Below are 17,019 nucleotides of genomic sequence, written 5' to 3'. Positions count from 1 at the left end.
TTTCTTTTGCTTCTGTGCCTCGTCTTCCTCCGTCTCAACCCTTTTTCGCGCCTTTTGGCGGTTTATTAAAAAAAAAAAAAAGAAAGGCGCTAAGCCGCCAAAGACGGACCGGGCCACTGCAGGCGAGCGGGTTCGGTGGAACACATGACAACTTCACACACACACACACACACACACGCTGCCGGCAGAAGGTCTGCACAGATGCAGAGGCTGGTAATCAAACCTAATCTCTTCTGTGGGGGTGGATCTGTATTGCAGGTGAATATTCACACCGACTCTATTTTGTTTTTAACAATAGCCTATTTAAACCGTCTAGTATTACCGTGAAAATTGGCATTTGTGAAGGCTGATAAAACCCCGTGCGTGAGAAAACAAATGCAACCTGTTCATACCCGATGAAGGCGTGGGCTAATTACTAAACACACGCTTCAGAAAAGCGCGAGTGTTTATCATTAAGCTGTACAAATACGCCGAGAAGACAAGTCGAAACACCCGAGGCGAGCCCCCGGGGCGACGCCGCCGCTGCGACTTCCAACCCCGGGTACATTCCTCGTCGTCATAGAACCACCTCATTAGGAGACGTGCGTGCCAAAATCCACCAGGGCCAGATTTTGCGTGCAAACACACACACATTTCAACCGGCGCGTTCCCTTCATTCTAATAACACGCAGAGTTACCTGCGTGCGTTTTTGAATATCCACGCACACTTTGTTACGCAGGGCGTGCGTTTGACATTTCTCCTTTCTAATCCTTGACACGGGTTGCTTTAATCTGTCTGAATGAATTCCTTGCTGTTCAGCCGTCCCCGCTCTTCAAACATGGAGTAAAATATAGAGCGCTTGTTTCATCCGTTCTTTAAGATTCATGGCCTTTTTTTTTTTTTTTTTCTTCATACTCTGCGATGTTTGAAAACACCCGGATCCTGCACGGCGCGTCTACATCAGTAATGGACTTGACCTTCTCAGGCACGTCTTCTCTCCAACGGGGGGGGGTTGATACGTGTGACTCAGATCTTAATAAATGCTTTGTTTACCCCAATTAAGCCACCTTTTTCTTGGTTTCGGGCAACACGGCTCCAAAAGAACAGGTACGACTCGTTTGCTGACATTTCCCACGCGCGGACCGTTAACCGGCGACCGCGCTCGGCGGCGGTGTCCCGTAATACCAGGCCTCGGGTTTAAAGAGCAACAAGTATTGTGGAGCCACCGGTGTGCTCCTCGCTGTCTAATTTGATCCCGTGAATCAAGAACTGAAAGTGGGGGGAGGGCAGTAAATCACGGGTCCCCGGGGAGCCGTGACCGAGGGAAGAGATGAGCCCATTGTGCCGACGCAACGGCTGCCAATTTAGTGCTCAGGGACCTTCATCTCTGAAATGCTCCCCCGCTTGCCCAGGTGTCTTTTATCAAAAGGGTTGAGTGGAACACCAAGTTCCCACGCCTCGTACACCTCCTGGCCGACGCCGTTAGACTACTGTGGCTTTTTTTTTTTTTTTTTTTTCCTCCAGGAGGACGTTGCCCCCCCGAGCTCTGCTTTTGGCAGGGATGTGTCTGAATTACCAGGTACAAGCAAGATGAGAGGGCAATAAAAAGTCCAGGCGTATGGCCATGGGGAGAAGTTGCAAGTAAAGTGGGGGGGGGGGGGGGGGGGGCAGTGCTGCTGGGATACTGTATATTGCCATAGTAACATTGGATAACCCACCAAGGATTCTCGGGCAAACAACGGGCGTGCGGTTTAAACGGAGACCGAGTGGAGCCCCCCCCCCTCGCCAGTGCGGCCTCCTTGTTCAAACAGAATCACGCCGGCCTTTCAAACAGGCATTACAGGATCTTCGATTGTCATGTCATGATTCAGAGGGGACACGGGGAGAGAAGAGCAGACAAACAGACGCAACCCCCCCCCCCCGCCGGCGTGCATCTCTTCAGAACGTGCACAGGAAGGAAAACGGAGGCGAGGGCCTTCTTTTTTGCACGTCGAAGGACTCTTTCCCCCCCCCCCCCCATAGTCCGAACTGGCGGCTCATAAGAGCTCCTCGCCTTGCGACAGGCTTAAGTTTTGCACTCGTGTTCCCAAGTAGTTCGCCTCATTATTAATATATCAACATGGGCGGGTTAAACGTGATGAATGTGACGGCGAGCGGCGCCGGTGAAGCTCAGGGCGGGAAAGGAGTAAAACACGGCTTTGTTTACTATTATTCTAATCATTTTACCGCCCCCGGACGTGTCAGTTTGATTGATGTCCCGGCCTTTCCCCACAATCCCAGACCTCATCAACCTGGATGGAAGTAGCAACGGATGAAACAACACTCCAGGTGGACCGGTTCCCCCTCGAGGCGACCAACCCCCCCCCCCCCCTCCCCCTCGCCACCGAGTCCGCTCTGCAATTTGCAAACGGCGGACCAACTCCGAGTAAATGAGCCGTACCAAATAGCAACATTTCTTCTCTTGTCCCACCTCCCCCGCCGCCCGGACTGGGCCAAAGCCCCGGGGCTCAGGACACGCCATAACGCCGGCACCTGAGGGAAACGCGCTCACTCACAAACCAGAGTGGCCGCCGCTATCGTCCAGAGACTGGTTTGATTGACTGCTGGAAGTTGTTACCGAGAACATTGTTGCTGGGGAGGAGAGGAGGGGGGGGGGAGGAGGAGGAGGAGGAGGAGGAGGAGGAGGAGGAGGAGGAGGAGGAGGAGGAGGAGGAGGAGGAGGAGGAGGAGGAGGAGGAGGAGGAGGACTCCATCTCCTGAGATACTGCAAAGAAAAGGAATAAAAGGTGAAACCAAAGCTAGATAATAAACAGGCTATAGGGCAAGGTGCCGCGAATCAATACTTGAAACCATATTAAATGTCTGGAGCTCCTCAATCCACAGTAGAATTTGTCTGACTAAGGGCGGCATTACAGCCGTCTCCACTTTATATTTCTGTTTATAACAGGGAAGGCCTTTGGGGGAACATGCAGCATATCAGGTGTGCAAGACTTATATAGTATACATGGAGGATAGACAGAGTTCTGCTGTTGTACAAAACTTATTTTTTTAGTCTTTATCTATTTTTTATCTGCCAAAACGGCAATGGACTTATTGGAAAACCTTATTGTTGGGATATCCCGTAACAACAGGGGTGCAACTAATGGCTGTTTGCGTTATCATTTATTTATTATTAAGTGAAAAGTAGTGAAGTGTGTCTAGTAAAAAGATTTTTGTTCAGCATCAATGCAATAAAGATATTCAGTGTACTCTCACACGTGGCAGAGATAAGCAAGTCTTCACATTTAAAAGATTTATTGAAGATTAAAGATTAATTTCCTGCGTTTTTGCTCAAAAATTTGTTCAAATTTACTGCGCGATTGATCCTACAAGCAGAGCAAAAATGGCTTCTCCTCCTCTTACCGGTTTTATCCACCTTGTCCTTTTGAGGATTTCTACACACTGACCTCCCTTTGACATTCAATCATCATTAAAAGCAGATGTGAAGTCAGAAAAGAACATCGTATTTTTCACGTAAATCAAATATATCAACGTCACCCTCATCTGCCTCATGGTGACGACATAAAAGGAAATGCATTTAGAAAAATCAGCTTGTTGGACATTTCATTCGATTTGATAACACCAGCTGACCCCGTGACCTTCACTCCCCGGCCTCATCGACACACGGGCCCATTGTGCTGATGACCCCCCCCCCCGCTTTATTTATTTATGGGGCACAGGCCACGATGCGCGTGGTTTAAATACACGTTAACAGTCACACCCACCGTCCAATGAACAGCCTAGTAGGCCAGAAGGATTCCCGTTGTCTTGCTCAAGGGCCGCCGCGGTTACTGCGAGTGACATCATCCACTCGTTCTTGTTGAGGGGTTTTTAACGGGTGGAGATAAAGTATTGCTCCATCCTTCAGAATCTGCCCGCATGTGTGTGGAGAGTGTAATAACTGGACCCCCCCACACACACACACACACACACACAAATATAATGAACTGCATTCCTTGGGTAAACACAGCAGCTAACGCACGTACGCAAGCGCACACAGACAAACACACACACACACACACGCGGAGGATATTGAAACCCTCTGAGGCGTGTTGTGTGTGCCCGCCGTGCGGGATGATGGAGAGGCTGAACTGTGGAGGCCCCCCCGCAAACGCACATGCACACACTCACGCTGTATACCCACACGCTTTATCACTCCCTCACACACACACACACACACACACACACACACATGCACCAGCTGAGTACACATGCACAAACTTTGGCGAAGGTCCCCCCCCCAGGCTTTGATGGATGGTCGGCGAGCCCTCCACCTCCTGTTTCATACGCGTATAATCTCGTTTGGGACCGGCGTGGTGGGAGCCGCCCCAAAAGCCGGGCTAATGGAGGTAGTCAAGCTGTCCTATCCTTCCCCGGCCCGAGTCAAGTAGAACTCATTACACAACGTGTGCGACGGGGAGCCTGTTATTACATCGACGTATCCCTTTTGTACGAGAATAGAGCTTCCGGATGCATTATTTAAAGCCAACAATTCCTAATCTGTTTCGGGGCGACCGGAGATCCCGGCGTAGATTAATATTTCAGTTCTTTCTCAACAAAAACAGAAATGTAGGGGTCATACACGAGGCGGAGCAGGTCCATCGCCTGAAGTTGAAAGGTTCGGCCTTCTGGGCGCTGCATTAACAGTCAAAGTCTCTTTTTCTTCACCTGTCGGCTGCACTCAGAGAGAGAGAGAGAGAAAAAAACAACAACTTGACTTTGCGCTACGGAGCTTTGCAGTTGCCGGAGCCAAAGGTGGCCCTCGGTGGGTAAATCATGGCTCCATGCCTCTGGCTTTCACGGCTCTTCATTCCCGTGTTCACAAAGGCCTCGCGTCAGGAACGCGGCGGCGGGGGGGCGATTGAATCGCCAGGCGGGCTGACGAGATGGGCCACGGACCCCGCTGTCAGTTCCCTTGACACCTCGGACCCTTGCGAGCAACGCTGACGGGCAGCGATCCATCTGGTTCACTGATGTTTCACCCGCGCGCGAGAAGGTGGACAGACGGTTAAATGGAAACTCTGGTATGCTGGTAAAAAAAACAACCAAAAAACACCTGTTCCAATCAACTGGGAGGGGAACTAACAAAGAAAATCCCACCGTTGCGGGTTTTGCAATTTCGATGAGGCGGCGTGTCACCGTAAACAAAGCGCTATTGTTTCACCTATTAGTCTCACAAACAGGAGTCCGATCCGTGTTGTGATCCAGCCCCCCGGAGGCCGCACAGCGATGTTCCCGTCCGGCCGGTTGTAGCGCCGGCGGCCCACGCAAGGGGACAGCTGGCGATAACAACAAGGCCGGCCCACCAGAGCCGTCGGGAGGCTTGTAAAAAGTCAATTTTACTGTACGAAAAAAATGCCGTGAAAAACAGGCCTGCGGTGTGATGAGCGCGGGATGATTGGTAGTGCCACAGGAAAGGCAAATCTGCACCAAAGAAAAAAAAAAAAAAATGAATGCGCTTTATCCAGGCGAGCGCTATCTAATGCGATCGCTGCCTGTGAATGAAATGAAATTTCATTTTCGATGACATCAAATTGAAAGAAGGGGCGAGAAGAAGGTGGCATCCCCGACACTGACACTTACAATCAGCCGCGTGGAGAGCAATCAAGGTGGCATGCGGCTTAAATTTCATGTCTGTCTCACCCCTTGTCCCCCCCCCCCCCCCCCCCCCCCCCATCCCTGTTCTCTGCATCTTATCATGACAAATGTTGGAGAATGAGTTAAATCTCCTTCAATCACGAGTATTTATTTCCGTGCGAATAAAACTGTGCTCCCTTGCTCATCTCTCGCATGGAGAGAAGAGAGGAAATGGAAACGAAGCAATATTCTTCATGGTTTCCCTTATAGCTGCAGTGAGTGAAAACCTCAGTATTTACACATTAAGCAGGGTAATAGCAGGAACCAGCTGTACCAATTTCCCTCTGACTTGACGATCAGGTAAGTCTAATCCTGAGATTAGTAACTGCCTTAGAGCCAATGCATTCAAATCCCCAAACCAAATTATATCAAAAAATGCTGCCCGCCGCAATTTCACGAGTATTACCGCGCAGTCTCACTCCTTCCATTTTCCTTTTCATAACATGAACAACAAAAGCCAGAGCAGCCGTAGATTGAATTAGGCGCTAATAGATCCAAATCAATTTCGATCAAATTAGCAACAGTCGGCAGTATCCATCACCACAAAAAGGCATAAGATAATTAATCTGGCAATAAACTAACTAGCTCATTGCACATTATTCCATTTCTTACAAAATACAAGATTTCCAGTTGTGCGTGTGTGTGTGTGTGTGTGTTTTTCACCTTTTAGCACCTTGATCTGACATGCAAAGTCAGACTTGCTGATGGTTCAGAAAAGTGACCAAAGAGACCCTTTGTCTGCTTCCTCCTGTATTAGCCGGCGTGGAGGCCGTTTGGATATTTTGTGGGTCCTCTTCAAGAGAGCAATTGCACCGCTTTAACCATCGAGGAGGAGCTGAACGTTGCGGTTGAAGTGGCTCGGACAATGTCGCCGTGCACGGGTGTTCCTGTCAAACTCAAGAGGTTCTGCGGCAGCTCAAATTAGGCCATTTGTGGCTTTTCATAGGTGTCGTAGGCAGCTACATTTGCTGGTTAAAACAAACAAGGTCAAAGGGAAAGTGCCACATTTCCATATGGGTTTCCTGCTCTGCCCGGACCCTGACTTGCTTCCTATGTTTTGGCTACAAACACCCTTCCAGGTGACCCCCCTATTTGCATGGTGGTGTCGTTTGGCCTGGCGAGGATTTGCCCAGATTCAAATCAGATGCTTCTCAGCTGTATTAAGGCCCACGGCGGAGCGGTTGCAGCTACGATAACGCAGAGGTGAACCAGCCGGCTGCTGTGTCCAGGGACCAGCAGCGTCCAGTTATTCTTGCCGCTTCAGCCCCGAGGCGGAATAAACCTCCTGTGAGGAGTGTGGACCGGGGGCTTTGCCTGCCCTGAGGGGGGGCGCGCCTGCGAAAGCGCGAGGCACAAGCTGCTGGGGCTCGCCGCTGATTAAAAGTGATCCACCTGGGCAACGAGTGGCGCTTTTGAAGCGCCGCGATAAAACGAAAGCTGACGGCTCGCGCTAATTCAAGGGCTAAGTGATTTTATTCCTCGCCGCATTACGGCCGGCCAGCATTATTTGCTGGCACTGGCTGCAACAGAGGCCACTGCCAAAAGTAATACAGTTAAGTGTTCTGTTAAGTGCGCGCACTGCTCATCAGCTCGCAGATGTAAGGAGAGGACATACGTACGTAAGAAGCGGCCGGGCCGACGAGTGCAATCGAGGCGCTCGGCGGGAATATAGAAAAGGAATTATGAATAAGTCCCAATCAATGAGGTTCAAGGAAGAGATGAAATGTCAAGTCAATTGCACCTCCCGAACAAGCCTCAGCAGATGCCGGGTGACACGCTAGCTTCTACCTCACCGGTATATCAGCTTAATGACTGTTTAAATGTCTGACGGGCTAAAAAGAAAGGCTCGCCTCACCGATTAACTCCCTCAGTTGCTTGGTTACCTGCCCGAGCAAGTTGCCTGTGCAGTTACTGCGAGATTAGGTAGGCGAGGACAAAGGAAGGCGGAACGCGATACCTTCGCAGTCAACGGTCGCCGCTATTCTCTCCCGTTCTCCCCGTCTTTCTCTCCGCCCGACCCCTGGGTCCCCTGGTGAAACAGAAGGGGCCATTCTCTGCGCCGCTAACAGGGCCGCCTTTCTTGTGCCCGGCCTCTATCTCTTCCCACAGATGGACAAAAAGAGAGGGAGAGGTAAAAGAGAGGGGGGTCTGTCGGCGAGGGAGTATACGCACACAAATGAATCTCGACCATACGCAGCAGAGGCTCAAGCTCGTTTGTAGATGAAAAGGTCAAATATTAACTATAACGTCGGCACTATGAATAAATCACAAGAAGGCATAGCACATGGTTCGGGCGAGATGTAATGGCCGTATAACGTCAGTGGTTTTTGTTGAGAGTGTCCCTTTCTAGCTAATCTGGATCTGGATCAAATTGTTCCCTTAACTGCGGGAAAGGCGAGAGTCGTGGAGTGTTTTATTATGTCTTCGGGCTGTAGTGGCACTTATGTGACTCTAAAATATTGCCAGGCGTCCCTAAAATTGAGAGTGTGACCGCTTCGCCACTTAATCTAATACAGAGGTGGCTGTTTAATGCCATAATTGTTTCACGCGAACGCACACTTTCTCTTCAATTAGCTCTCTTGTGCAGCTATTAAATTACACCTTATTCACCCCAACAGAATTCATCATCAACAGTGAGTATTTACCGGGCCCGCGGGATATAAAAGGCGATTTTATATTAAATATATAACAGGCTACCCAATCAAATAAACCTGGTTAATATTGCCCACTGGGCCACTAAACACTTTCTTTACTTTTACAATATCCAAACTAAATGCCCGAGAGTCACAGGAAAATTCTCGTTGTGCATTAGTTTTTTTTTTTTTTTTTTCTCCATGACACTGTCTTGTAACAAACGCAGTCCATAAAAGTTACCGCAGCATTAATGTAGAGAGTAAATAAATAATTATATAAGTGGAGCACGGTGACACACAATACATGCCGCAGCAGCAAGTAGAGTGCCCTTTTAATTATGCAGGAGACATCGGAAAGCAACATCACTCCTCACACTCTGGGAAGCAGCTCAGTGAATACTCAATATTAGAGGCCGTTAAAGACAGAGGCGAGGAAGAGAAGGTAGAGAAGTAATAAGGGAAGTGAAATTATTGGAGGGGTAAGAGAAAGAGAGCGAGGAGATGGATACACGGGGATGAGATTGGGGATTTTAAAAAAAGGAACCACTGCAAGAAAAAGGTAGAGAGAGCACCATTGCAAACGGTACAATGTGGCGGAGAGTGAAAAAAAACTACACAAAGCAAAAGGAATACTGCGAGACTGGAGGCCTCAAGGGTGGATGCGAGGATGCACTGCGTCAAGTCAAAGGAGAGTTTGAGGGGGGCCGTGGGCATAGAATATAAAAATATTAACATAAGAGAAAACACCACTCCACATTTCTAAAGAGCTGTGCTGAGATCATGTAAAAGAAAGATCAATAATTAATTAATCTGCCATAGAAAACACACAAAACAATAGTGTTTCTGAAAACGCAAATCAACTGACTTCCTTATGTATTAACTATTTTTCTGGCTGTTGCCGCATATCAGAGCGGAAAGACTGATCAAAAATAGCTATAAAAAAATAAAAAAGCTCACATTTGAACATCACATCATGCCACATACACCTTTTTTTTTTCCAGCACTGCAAATGGAAGAAAAGAGTCACTGTGAAGAAAATAAAGTACAAGAAGGGAGGTGAGACTTGCCGGAGGGTGGAGGAGAGTAGAGGAAAAAAAGGTAGACGATGGCAGACATTTATATCAGAGGAAACGGATAAAGGGAGTATCAGAAGCCGAGGCACAATACAGGGAGGTGATATGAAAACGTCTAATTTCACTGCTGACCCAGAAGTGCGCAAGAATGCCGATCCGACTTCCCGGCCAGATGTTCGTACTGTAAAACGTGACGCACAAAGCCGTGTTTGTGCTGCATTCACCCAACATCTACCTTTCTCCCTTTTTTCCTCTTTTGTTTCGACTCTCTTTTCACAAGAGGAACAGGCAGAGGGGCAGGGCCGGGCCTGACTTGGCTCTAGGGGAGTGTGGTCAGCCCCTGGCACTCTTCCCTCCACGGTAAAATAACTGCAAGCCAAGCCCTTATGTGAGCCGTCTACAACACTTCCACACGCAGTTGCTAAGTTTAGTAGATGTGACGACGCATACGGAAACGGCAGTCTTAACACGCGCCGTGACGAAAGGGGGGAAAGTCGGATGAGTTTAGTCCCCTGTGGTCGATATCCCCTTAGTATGATGAGCTGAACTTTTTCTCTCCCCCCTTTTTTAATGTTACATGCGAATGGCATTCCAAAAAAACAGAACGGATCAATGCCGCTAACTTCACACACATTAGCGCCATAAAGGCAACACGACTACTGAGACAAGCCCTGTCAGAAAGCATTACGGTGGAGTGAACGCTAAGAGGAAGAAACAGAACACATTTAAGAGTGGTGGAGAGAGGGATGGGGAGGGGGGGGGGGGGGCATTAAGATTCGCCTCCTTACCTGTTTGTTGTACTTGTTGATGGTTTGACTGCTGTACTCGGAGCAGTGGTCAGATCCAAGGGAAATGTTATCTCCGGTGCCAACAAAGGTGTTGGCGGGTGGCAGGTCCTGAACCGCCTGGTGCTTTTTTCCAGCGGTCGGCGACTGCGGGTGAAGCTGGACGGTGGGGAGCGGTGAACTGGACTTGTAGTGCCGGGCCAGATCCGGGCTCCCCGGCCCTCCGTTGACCGAGCGGTAGCGACCCATGCAGGGACTGTCCGACAGCTTCTCGTTGACGCCGTCGTAGCGTTGCCCGTTGGGTTTGGAGGCCTCTACGGTGACGATGCTGCTATAGAGGGGCTGTTTAGACTTCTGCTTCTTCCTGTCTTTCTTGGGCTTCTTGGACTTGTCATGCTGCTGTGGCGTGAAAAAGTCTTCGTGGTCCTTCTTACCGGCCTCGTAGCCATTCTTATTCTTGGGGCGGCAGTAACGGGCCATGACTACGACCAGAATGATGAGGATGACCGTCATGATGCCCGAAACTACTCCGATTACAATGCTTAGCCGCTGTTTGCTTAGGTCATAGTTGGGGTCACCGGCAATGTTGGTGTTGAGGGAGGTGCTGAGGCTCTTGGCCACCTGGGCGTCCACAACTGTGGAATTGGAGAGTGTCTCGTTAACATACACGTGAACAAGCGTGGTGGTGCTCTGAGAAGGCTGGCCCATGTCGTTCACCTGGACCACCAGCCTGTGAAGGCCGTAGTGCTTCTGCTCCAGCTTTGCCACTAGCGAAATGACCCCGGTGCCCCCGTCAATCTCAAACAGCCTGAAGGGGTTCCCCCCAACGATGCTGTAGTTCAGGTCTGCGTGGACGCCAGTGTCTGAGTCGGTGGCTATGACAGTTCTGACCACTGTTCTGATGTTACTGGAGGGGGGAAGAAGGGTGTAGGAGCTGTTTATTGGGAAAGTGACGGTTGGCGCGTTGTCATTTTCGTCCATGATTAGGAGCGAAACCGTGGCGGTGGCAGAGCGCGGAGGATCACCGCCGTCCACAGCCTTTACACGGAATGTGTACGTTGTTTTCTGCTCTCTGTCAAAGGACAGGGTGGAGAAAATAGTACCGGTCTCATTCTCGATGGAAAAGATCTCCTCCTCTTCCTCAATGAAAAGACTCATCTCTGCGTTTTGGCCTTTATCTGCATCGATGACGGTGACCATGCCGACTGGACTGTTTGGTTCAAGATTCTCTTTAACGTAGAAGGTGAACACATCCTGCATGAACTTTGGTTCGTTGTCATTCCTGTCTGCCACGAGGACAACCACTGTCGCAGAGCCCTGTAGAGTGTTTATGCCTTTATCTTTGGCTATCACTTTGAATTCGTAGCGCTCTGTTTGCTCTCTATCCAGAATGATGTTTACTCGGATGTCTCCACTGTCTGCATCGATAGAGAAAATCCCATTTACTGATGAGTCTAGGGAATAGGCTATTTCAGCATTCTTCCCACTATCTGCGTCAATGGCTTTCACTGTTGTCACCCTCTCGCCAGGGGCATTGTTTTCTGGAAACGACACCTCCACTACATTCTGGCTGAAGATAGGAGGGTTGTCGTTAGTGTCGCCCACTTTGACAATCAGAGAGTTATTACTTGCCAGACTGGGGCTTCCAGAGTCGACAGCCACTATGACCACATTGTATTCCTGTGTGGCCTCGTAGTCCAGCGTTGCGGACGTGTGGAGGAAATATTTCTTTTTATTCTGCTCACCTTCCATCTCGCTGGCTGGTTTGAGCTGAAAGGGAACATCCCCTACCACCGTGCATGTCACAATGCCGTTTTCCCCCTGGTCACGGTCTGACACCTGAACTAAGGCAATGGGTGTGTCCACCACCACGTCCTCAGCCACGTTGGCGATGCCATCTTTTAGGAAAATGCGTCCGATTTTTCGTATCTCTATGGCAGGAACGTTGTCGTTCTCGTCCTTCACGTTCAACACCACAGTGGCCTTGTCCATCTTGGGGGGCTGGCCTCTGTCACGGGCCATTACCGTGAACCTCAGTTGGCTCACTTCTTCACGGTCAATGCGGTGCAACACACTTAGCCACCCCGTGCTCTCATCCAGCCTCAGCAGCCGCCTCACCGACTCCGTGGCTGCCCCAAACACGTACTCGATTTGACCGTTTACCCCCACGTCTGCGTCGGCCGCTTTGAGCTGCAGTATGGGGGCACCAGGGGAGCTGTTCTCTGGCAGGTCCGCTTCATACACACTCTTCTCAAACCGAGGGCTGTTGTCATTCACATCGGTGATCATCACCCTGAGGATGGCTTGGGAGGAGCGAGGGGGATCTCCTCCGTCTCTAACGCGCAGGGTGAGCTCATAGGAGTCTCTCTGTTCCCTGTCGAGGGCCCCTTTAATGATGAGTTGAGGCTGCTTCTCTCCGTCGGTAGTGTCAGCAACTTGCAGTTCAAAGACGCTGCTCCTGCTTGCGCCTTCGTCAAATCTCCTCTTCCCCGAGAACGAATCCCCCGAAGAGCCCAAGCGCCTCGAGTTCTCCCCATTGTCCTGGATAAGCTCGTATCGCTCTATTCCGTTTCTGCCAAAATCTCTGTCTGTGGCTGTGGGCAGCAGATAAAGGGTTCCAATGGGTCTGTTTTCCTCCACAGATAGTGTTAGGACAGGGGAAGGGAACGACGGGGTGTTATCATTTATATCTAGTATAATGACTTTTCCCTCGAAGAGGTCGACCCAGCTTTGAGCTGGTCCAATCACAGACACTTCGAAATCTATAAAGCACTCATTTTCATCAAATATCATTTGGCACTGCTGTAATTTTTCACGGTCTATGCGCCTCTCGTTGGTGGTGAGCTCACCGGTTATGTTGTCTATTTTGAAAAAATCTGAGCCGGATTCTAGCGTGAACGTCACCTCGCCGGACCCGGCTACGATGCCCAGGTCGCCGGCTACGTTCCCCACTCTCACGTCGGCGGGTCCCTCCTCAGCCAAGCGGTACCGGAGCACTTGCTTGGCAGCGGGCTGATGCACAAGCTGCAGGATCAGAAGGCAATAGTACAAATAGTCCACTGCACCAGTAGTCCTCATGGTTCTCATCTGACAAAAAATGTCCATTTAGATTTGAAGGGGGGGAAAAGATTTTTATTTTTTTTTAGGAAATTAGTCACTGTCAGAGACTCCGAATGCGGAGGAAAAATAAATTGTTTCATACAAAGCGACGCTCTCTGCAGCGGGATGCGTTGGTCTTCATCCTCCGGACGACTACCTACCTCGCTCCTGCTGCAGTGCAAAGCGGCAAGTGCACGGGCTTTCGTCTGCGCTCTGCTTTTCCTCTTCCAGTTTTGGGTGTGAGTCGCTCTTTCCTCGTTTTCTTGCAAAAAAAAAAGAAAGAAATAAAATGAAAATGCCGGTGATATCAAAAAGTCACCGTAGAGCCTTCGTGCGCCTCCACGAATGCGCGCAATAAGCCAAAATGTTATAGTCCGAGAATCATGTCACCAGAAAGTGAATTAATTCCATATGCCGCCGTTTCTCTCAGGCTGAGGTTCGAATCTCCTTTTAGTTAATATCTTTTTTTGTTTGGAGGGGGGGCGACGCTATAATATTCCTCTGTCCGAGGATATGTCCACCTATGTCAGAGGAGCATTTAAACGCAGTTCCCCAACTCAGCAGAGCGCGCGGGTTTGCCTGCGCGCAGCCTTCCAACTCTCCGGTTTTGAGGATGTGAATGTGGAGCACATTACCTGTCCGGTGTCACACTCTGCTCTCTCCCTCCAAGTCACTTGCGGCGGGGGCGCAGTAGGCTTCAGTTCTCTCCTTCCCCCCGTATGCCACCGCACAATGCCGCGGACGTTTTAAGAAGGAAAAAATATCACACGAGGACAAAAAAAAATGTATATCCTAGGCAGTTTTAAGGAAACGTTGGTGGAGTTTTTATCCAGCAACACTCAGCCGGTTCCCTCACCTGCAGACGCGCCGCATGTGTTGGCAGCCCCTATCTGCAGCACTGTGAGAGGGATTCACAAATGATATTGCAGTCTCTCTCCCTCTCCCTCCCTCGCTCTCCCTCTCTCCACCCCCTCCGGTGTCATCTGCCCCAGCAGCGCGCCCGTAAACACGGTCGGGTCTTGGTCTTGATCGCCCCGGTCCGAACACCAACGGACAATATTGACGGAGAAGAGGACAGAGGTGTGAGACGCTTTAATAATTGTCCCTTTTGGTGTTTTTTTTTTTTGGCGTGGTCCGGATTTTCTTTTTGTGAGCACAGTTCCAATGCTTCATATACATGCACTCCAGTACGGCACAGCGCGCTATCCGACAGCCACATACAAAGTATGCAATGTGTTTTACGTTACAACAAGCACATGTCGTGATCTATGCGGTGTCATGTTGACTGGAGAGAAAAAAACAAATGACAAATCATAACTTTTAAGCACTGCTTGGTTGTAGTTTTTATTTTGTCGCGTTCCAAATATCTGTCCGTCAGCGGACAACACAGGCGGGATAGAACGGGCTACGTCTGGCTGTCTGTGCGCGCAATGGTGTGGTTTCTCCGCGGTTACACATTTGCGCGCGTGTGGTCGTCGGTGGCTGCGCGTGTTCCCCGGGGGCTCGGCGGCATCGGCGTCTTTTCGCCCTCGTGCCTTTTCAGTCCACTACGGCGCTCGGGGAACCTCATGCAGTGCCTCCGAATTAATTTGCGCGAAGAGGGAGAGAACATAAATTCACTCCTGCGTGGCGCTGCGAGACGACCGGGCCGCTGCGCAAACCCTAACTCCGCGCGTAACAACCGGCGTGCGCCGTGTGTGTCCAGCCGCGGCTGCAATCCGAGTGCTTGTGAGGGGCGCAGTGTTCGGTGAACCTCCGCGTAATGCCGGCGGTCACTTACATGCTTGTAACAAAAAAATCCAATTCGTATAAGGTGGTTAAATGAGCGCACGGATTTATACATGTACACCAACTGCAGCTCATTTAAACCGCTGCGTTGAGAGCAACAACTACAACAACAACAACAACAAAAAGGATAAACTTGTGTTGTGGTGCACGCCCGCCAGGAACACATATACTTGAAACTGGAATCCGCGCATACTCTGGTGTTTCTATTCAAGGGGTAGTTTGGCGCTGCGTGTGATTATACAGCGAACGAGCGAGTGAAGGACTGAGGGGCACAGCACGCGAGGGGGAGGAGGGGGGAGAGGAGAGGAGATGGGGAGGTGGGGAGGAAAAGAGCCAGCAGCAGCTTCATCGTCCTTCGACGGGCTGTCTGAAATCCAGCAGTGGCTTTATCCTTGCTTACTAGCGCCCTCCATCGTCCAATTGAAATCCAACCCTTTCCACGTTTCTGCCGTGGAGGTGCAGCCAACACAAGACGAATGCACCGTGCACGTATTGAGATAGTAAGACATGGCGGACTATTCTTGGGGAAAACACTTTTGGGCTGTTGGCTTTTGGAGGAGGTCGTATGCGTAGGCTTGATGTGAATGCTCTCAGGCTGTGTTAATTATCACGAATCCAAATAAAATGTTTCCATCATGGCTACAACTTCCCTCACAATCATGAGCAGGATTATGTTTTCTTTGTTTTGTTTTCAGCCAACGTTGTGTAATTTATTCAACATTATGATTCATGAGGAACGAACGTTGAAATGGACGCACTGAAAGCCTCGAGCTGAGATCATTGTGGGGTTATGTACTCTAAAATGCCGTGTGAGGATCCTATTTCAGACACAACGAGCTGACGTGTAACATATATGTCGTGTTGTTGTTTGAAAGAGTGGCATATTTTACAGCCGGTTGGGTTCAATTAAATAAATCATGCTTGTTCACCTTAGTACATGTCCAAAAGTATATGACACACAGCCACAGAGATTTAAATCAACCCTTTAGGCAAAAAATGGAAAAATAAAGAGTCACACTCAGCGCATGGTTCTGACTCCACAGTCTGGAGCATCAAACAAGGCTCACAAGAAATAACATTACCCACTCCGTGTCCCAAGGCCTTTGGAATAAGTCCATGTGGAATACAGCTTCGTAGGCGATGCTGAGACGGTGTTCACCATCAGAACCGTGAAGATCAAGGCTCCAAAATCATCACTGAGAGTCATCATCATTGCTGTGTGTGGCATCGATCTGTCTCTCGAGTAGATGATGGTCTAAAACGAGGTTAGGGAGAGCACTCCACGCTGCTACAAAGACCTCAAAAAACAACGAGAAAAAAAAAAAAAACAAGGTGTTATGGGAATGAGATGTACCAAGAAAAAAGTACGTGACTCTCCCACGCAATGACTGGTTGCACACAATTATAACAAGTCACGATAAGAGATGATACATTATTCACACTTTCCTGCCCCAAAAAGTAATTCTCTAACCCAATCGTTTGCATTTTAAAGGCGTACGTTAACACACACACACGTTGGGGAATATCAGTATTTTAAAACAGTTAAAGCATCAGAAAACCCATTTGAAAATATTTCTGTCCCATGGAAATGCGTGTGACTAAAGCCACTTCAGATGTTAACACCAGCGGGGTGTTATCAGCGGTTCATCATCCTCAAAGATGCCGTTTAGAATGTTCCTGCCTTACATCTAGCGGGTTTGGAATGACGCTGCCATCTCCCCACGTGATTGATGACCATCCCAAATACAAAAAAGATGACTCCGACCTCTTCCACCTCTGTAAATATGTTATGAGCAAAAGAGGGAGTCAGCCGACGTGGCATGAGGAGCAACCAAACCCACTGGGGCGGCTGGTCAAGGGTGATGGATGGCTCAAGCATACACAGGACTGCTGTGACCAAAAAGTCACTGTTTAACTTATTTAACTGTACTTTTGTGCCTTATAACTAAAAGTAGAACCACCTCAAACATACATTTACTTTAACA

At 49.4% G+C, this 17,019-nt stretch overlaps 1 protein-coding gene across 6 annotated transcripts in view; it reads right to left on the bottom strand.

Annotated features, from left to right (window-relative positions):
- pcdh7b (protocadherin 7b) overlaps nt 1–16,125 on the bottom strand; it is a 92,309-nt gene extending 76,184 nt beyond the window's left edge. For 5 of the 6 annotated variants that reach the window (XM_040181302.2, XM_040181303.2, XM_040181300.2 and 2 more), the window contains exon 1: nt 10,151–16,125. In XM_040181302.2, coding sequence (XP_040037236.2) covers nt 10,151–13,252 — 3,102 coding nt within the window. In that variant the 5' untranslated portion in view covers nt 13,253–16,125. The remainder of the gene's footprint in view (nt 1–10,150) is intronic. The other variant, XM_040181299.2, reaches the window with a different exon arrangement.
- Between the last annotated feature and the right edge of the window lie 894 nt (nt 16,126–17,019).

Source organism: Gasterosteus aculeatus, chromosome 7, assembly GCF_964276395.1.
Source record: "Gasterosteus aculeatus chromosome 7, fGasAcu3.hap1.1, whole genome shotgun sequence".
NCBI classification, from domain to species: domain Eukaryota; kingdom Metazoa; phylum Chordata; class Actinopteri; order Perciformes; family Gasterosteidae; genus Gasterosteus; species Gasterosteus aculeatus.
The sequence above is the reverse complement of the archived record's forward strand: the minus strand, read 5'-3'. Positions and strand labels throughout refer to the sequence as shown.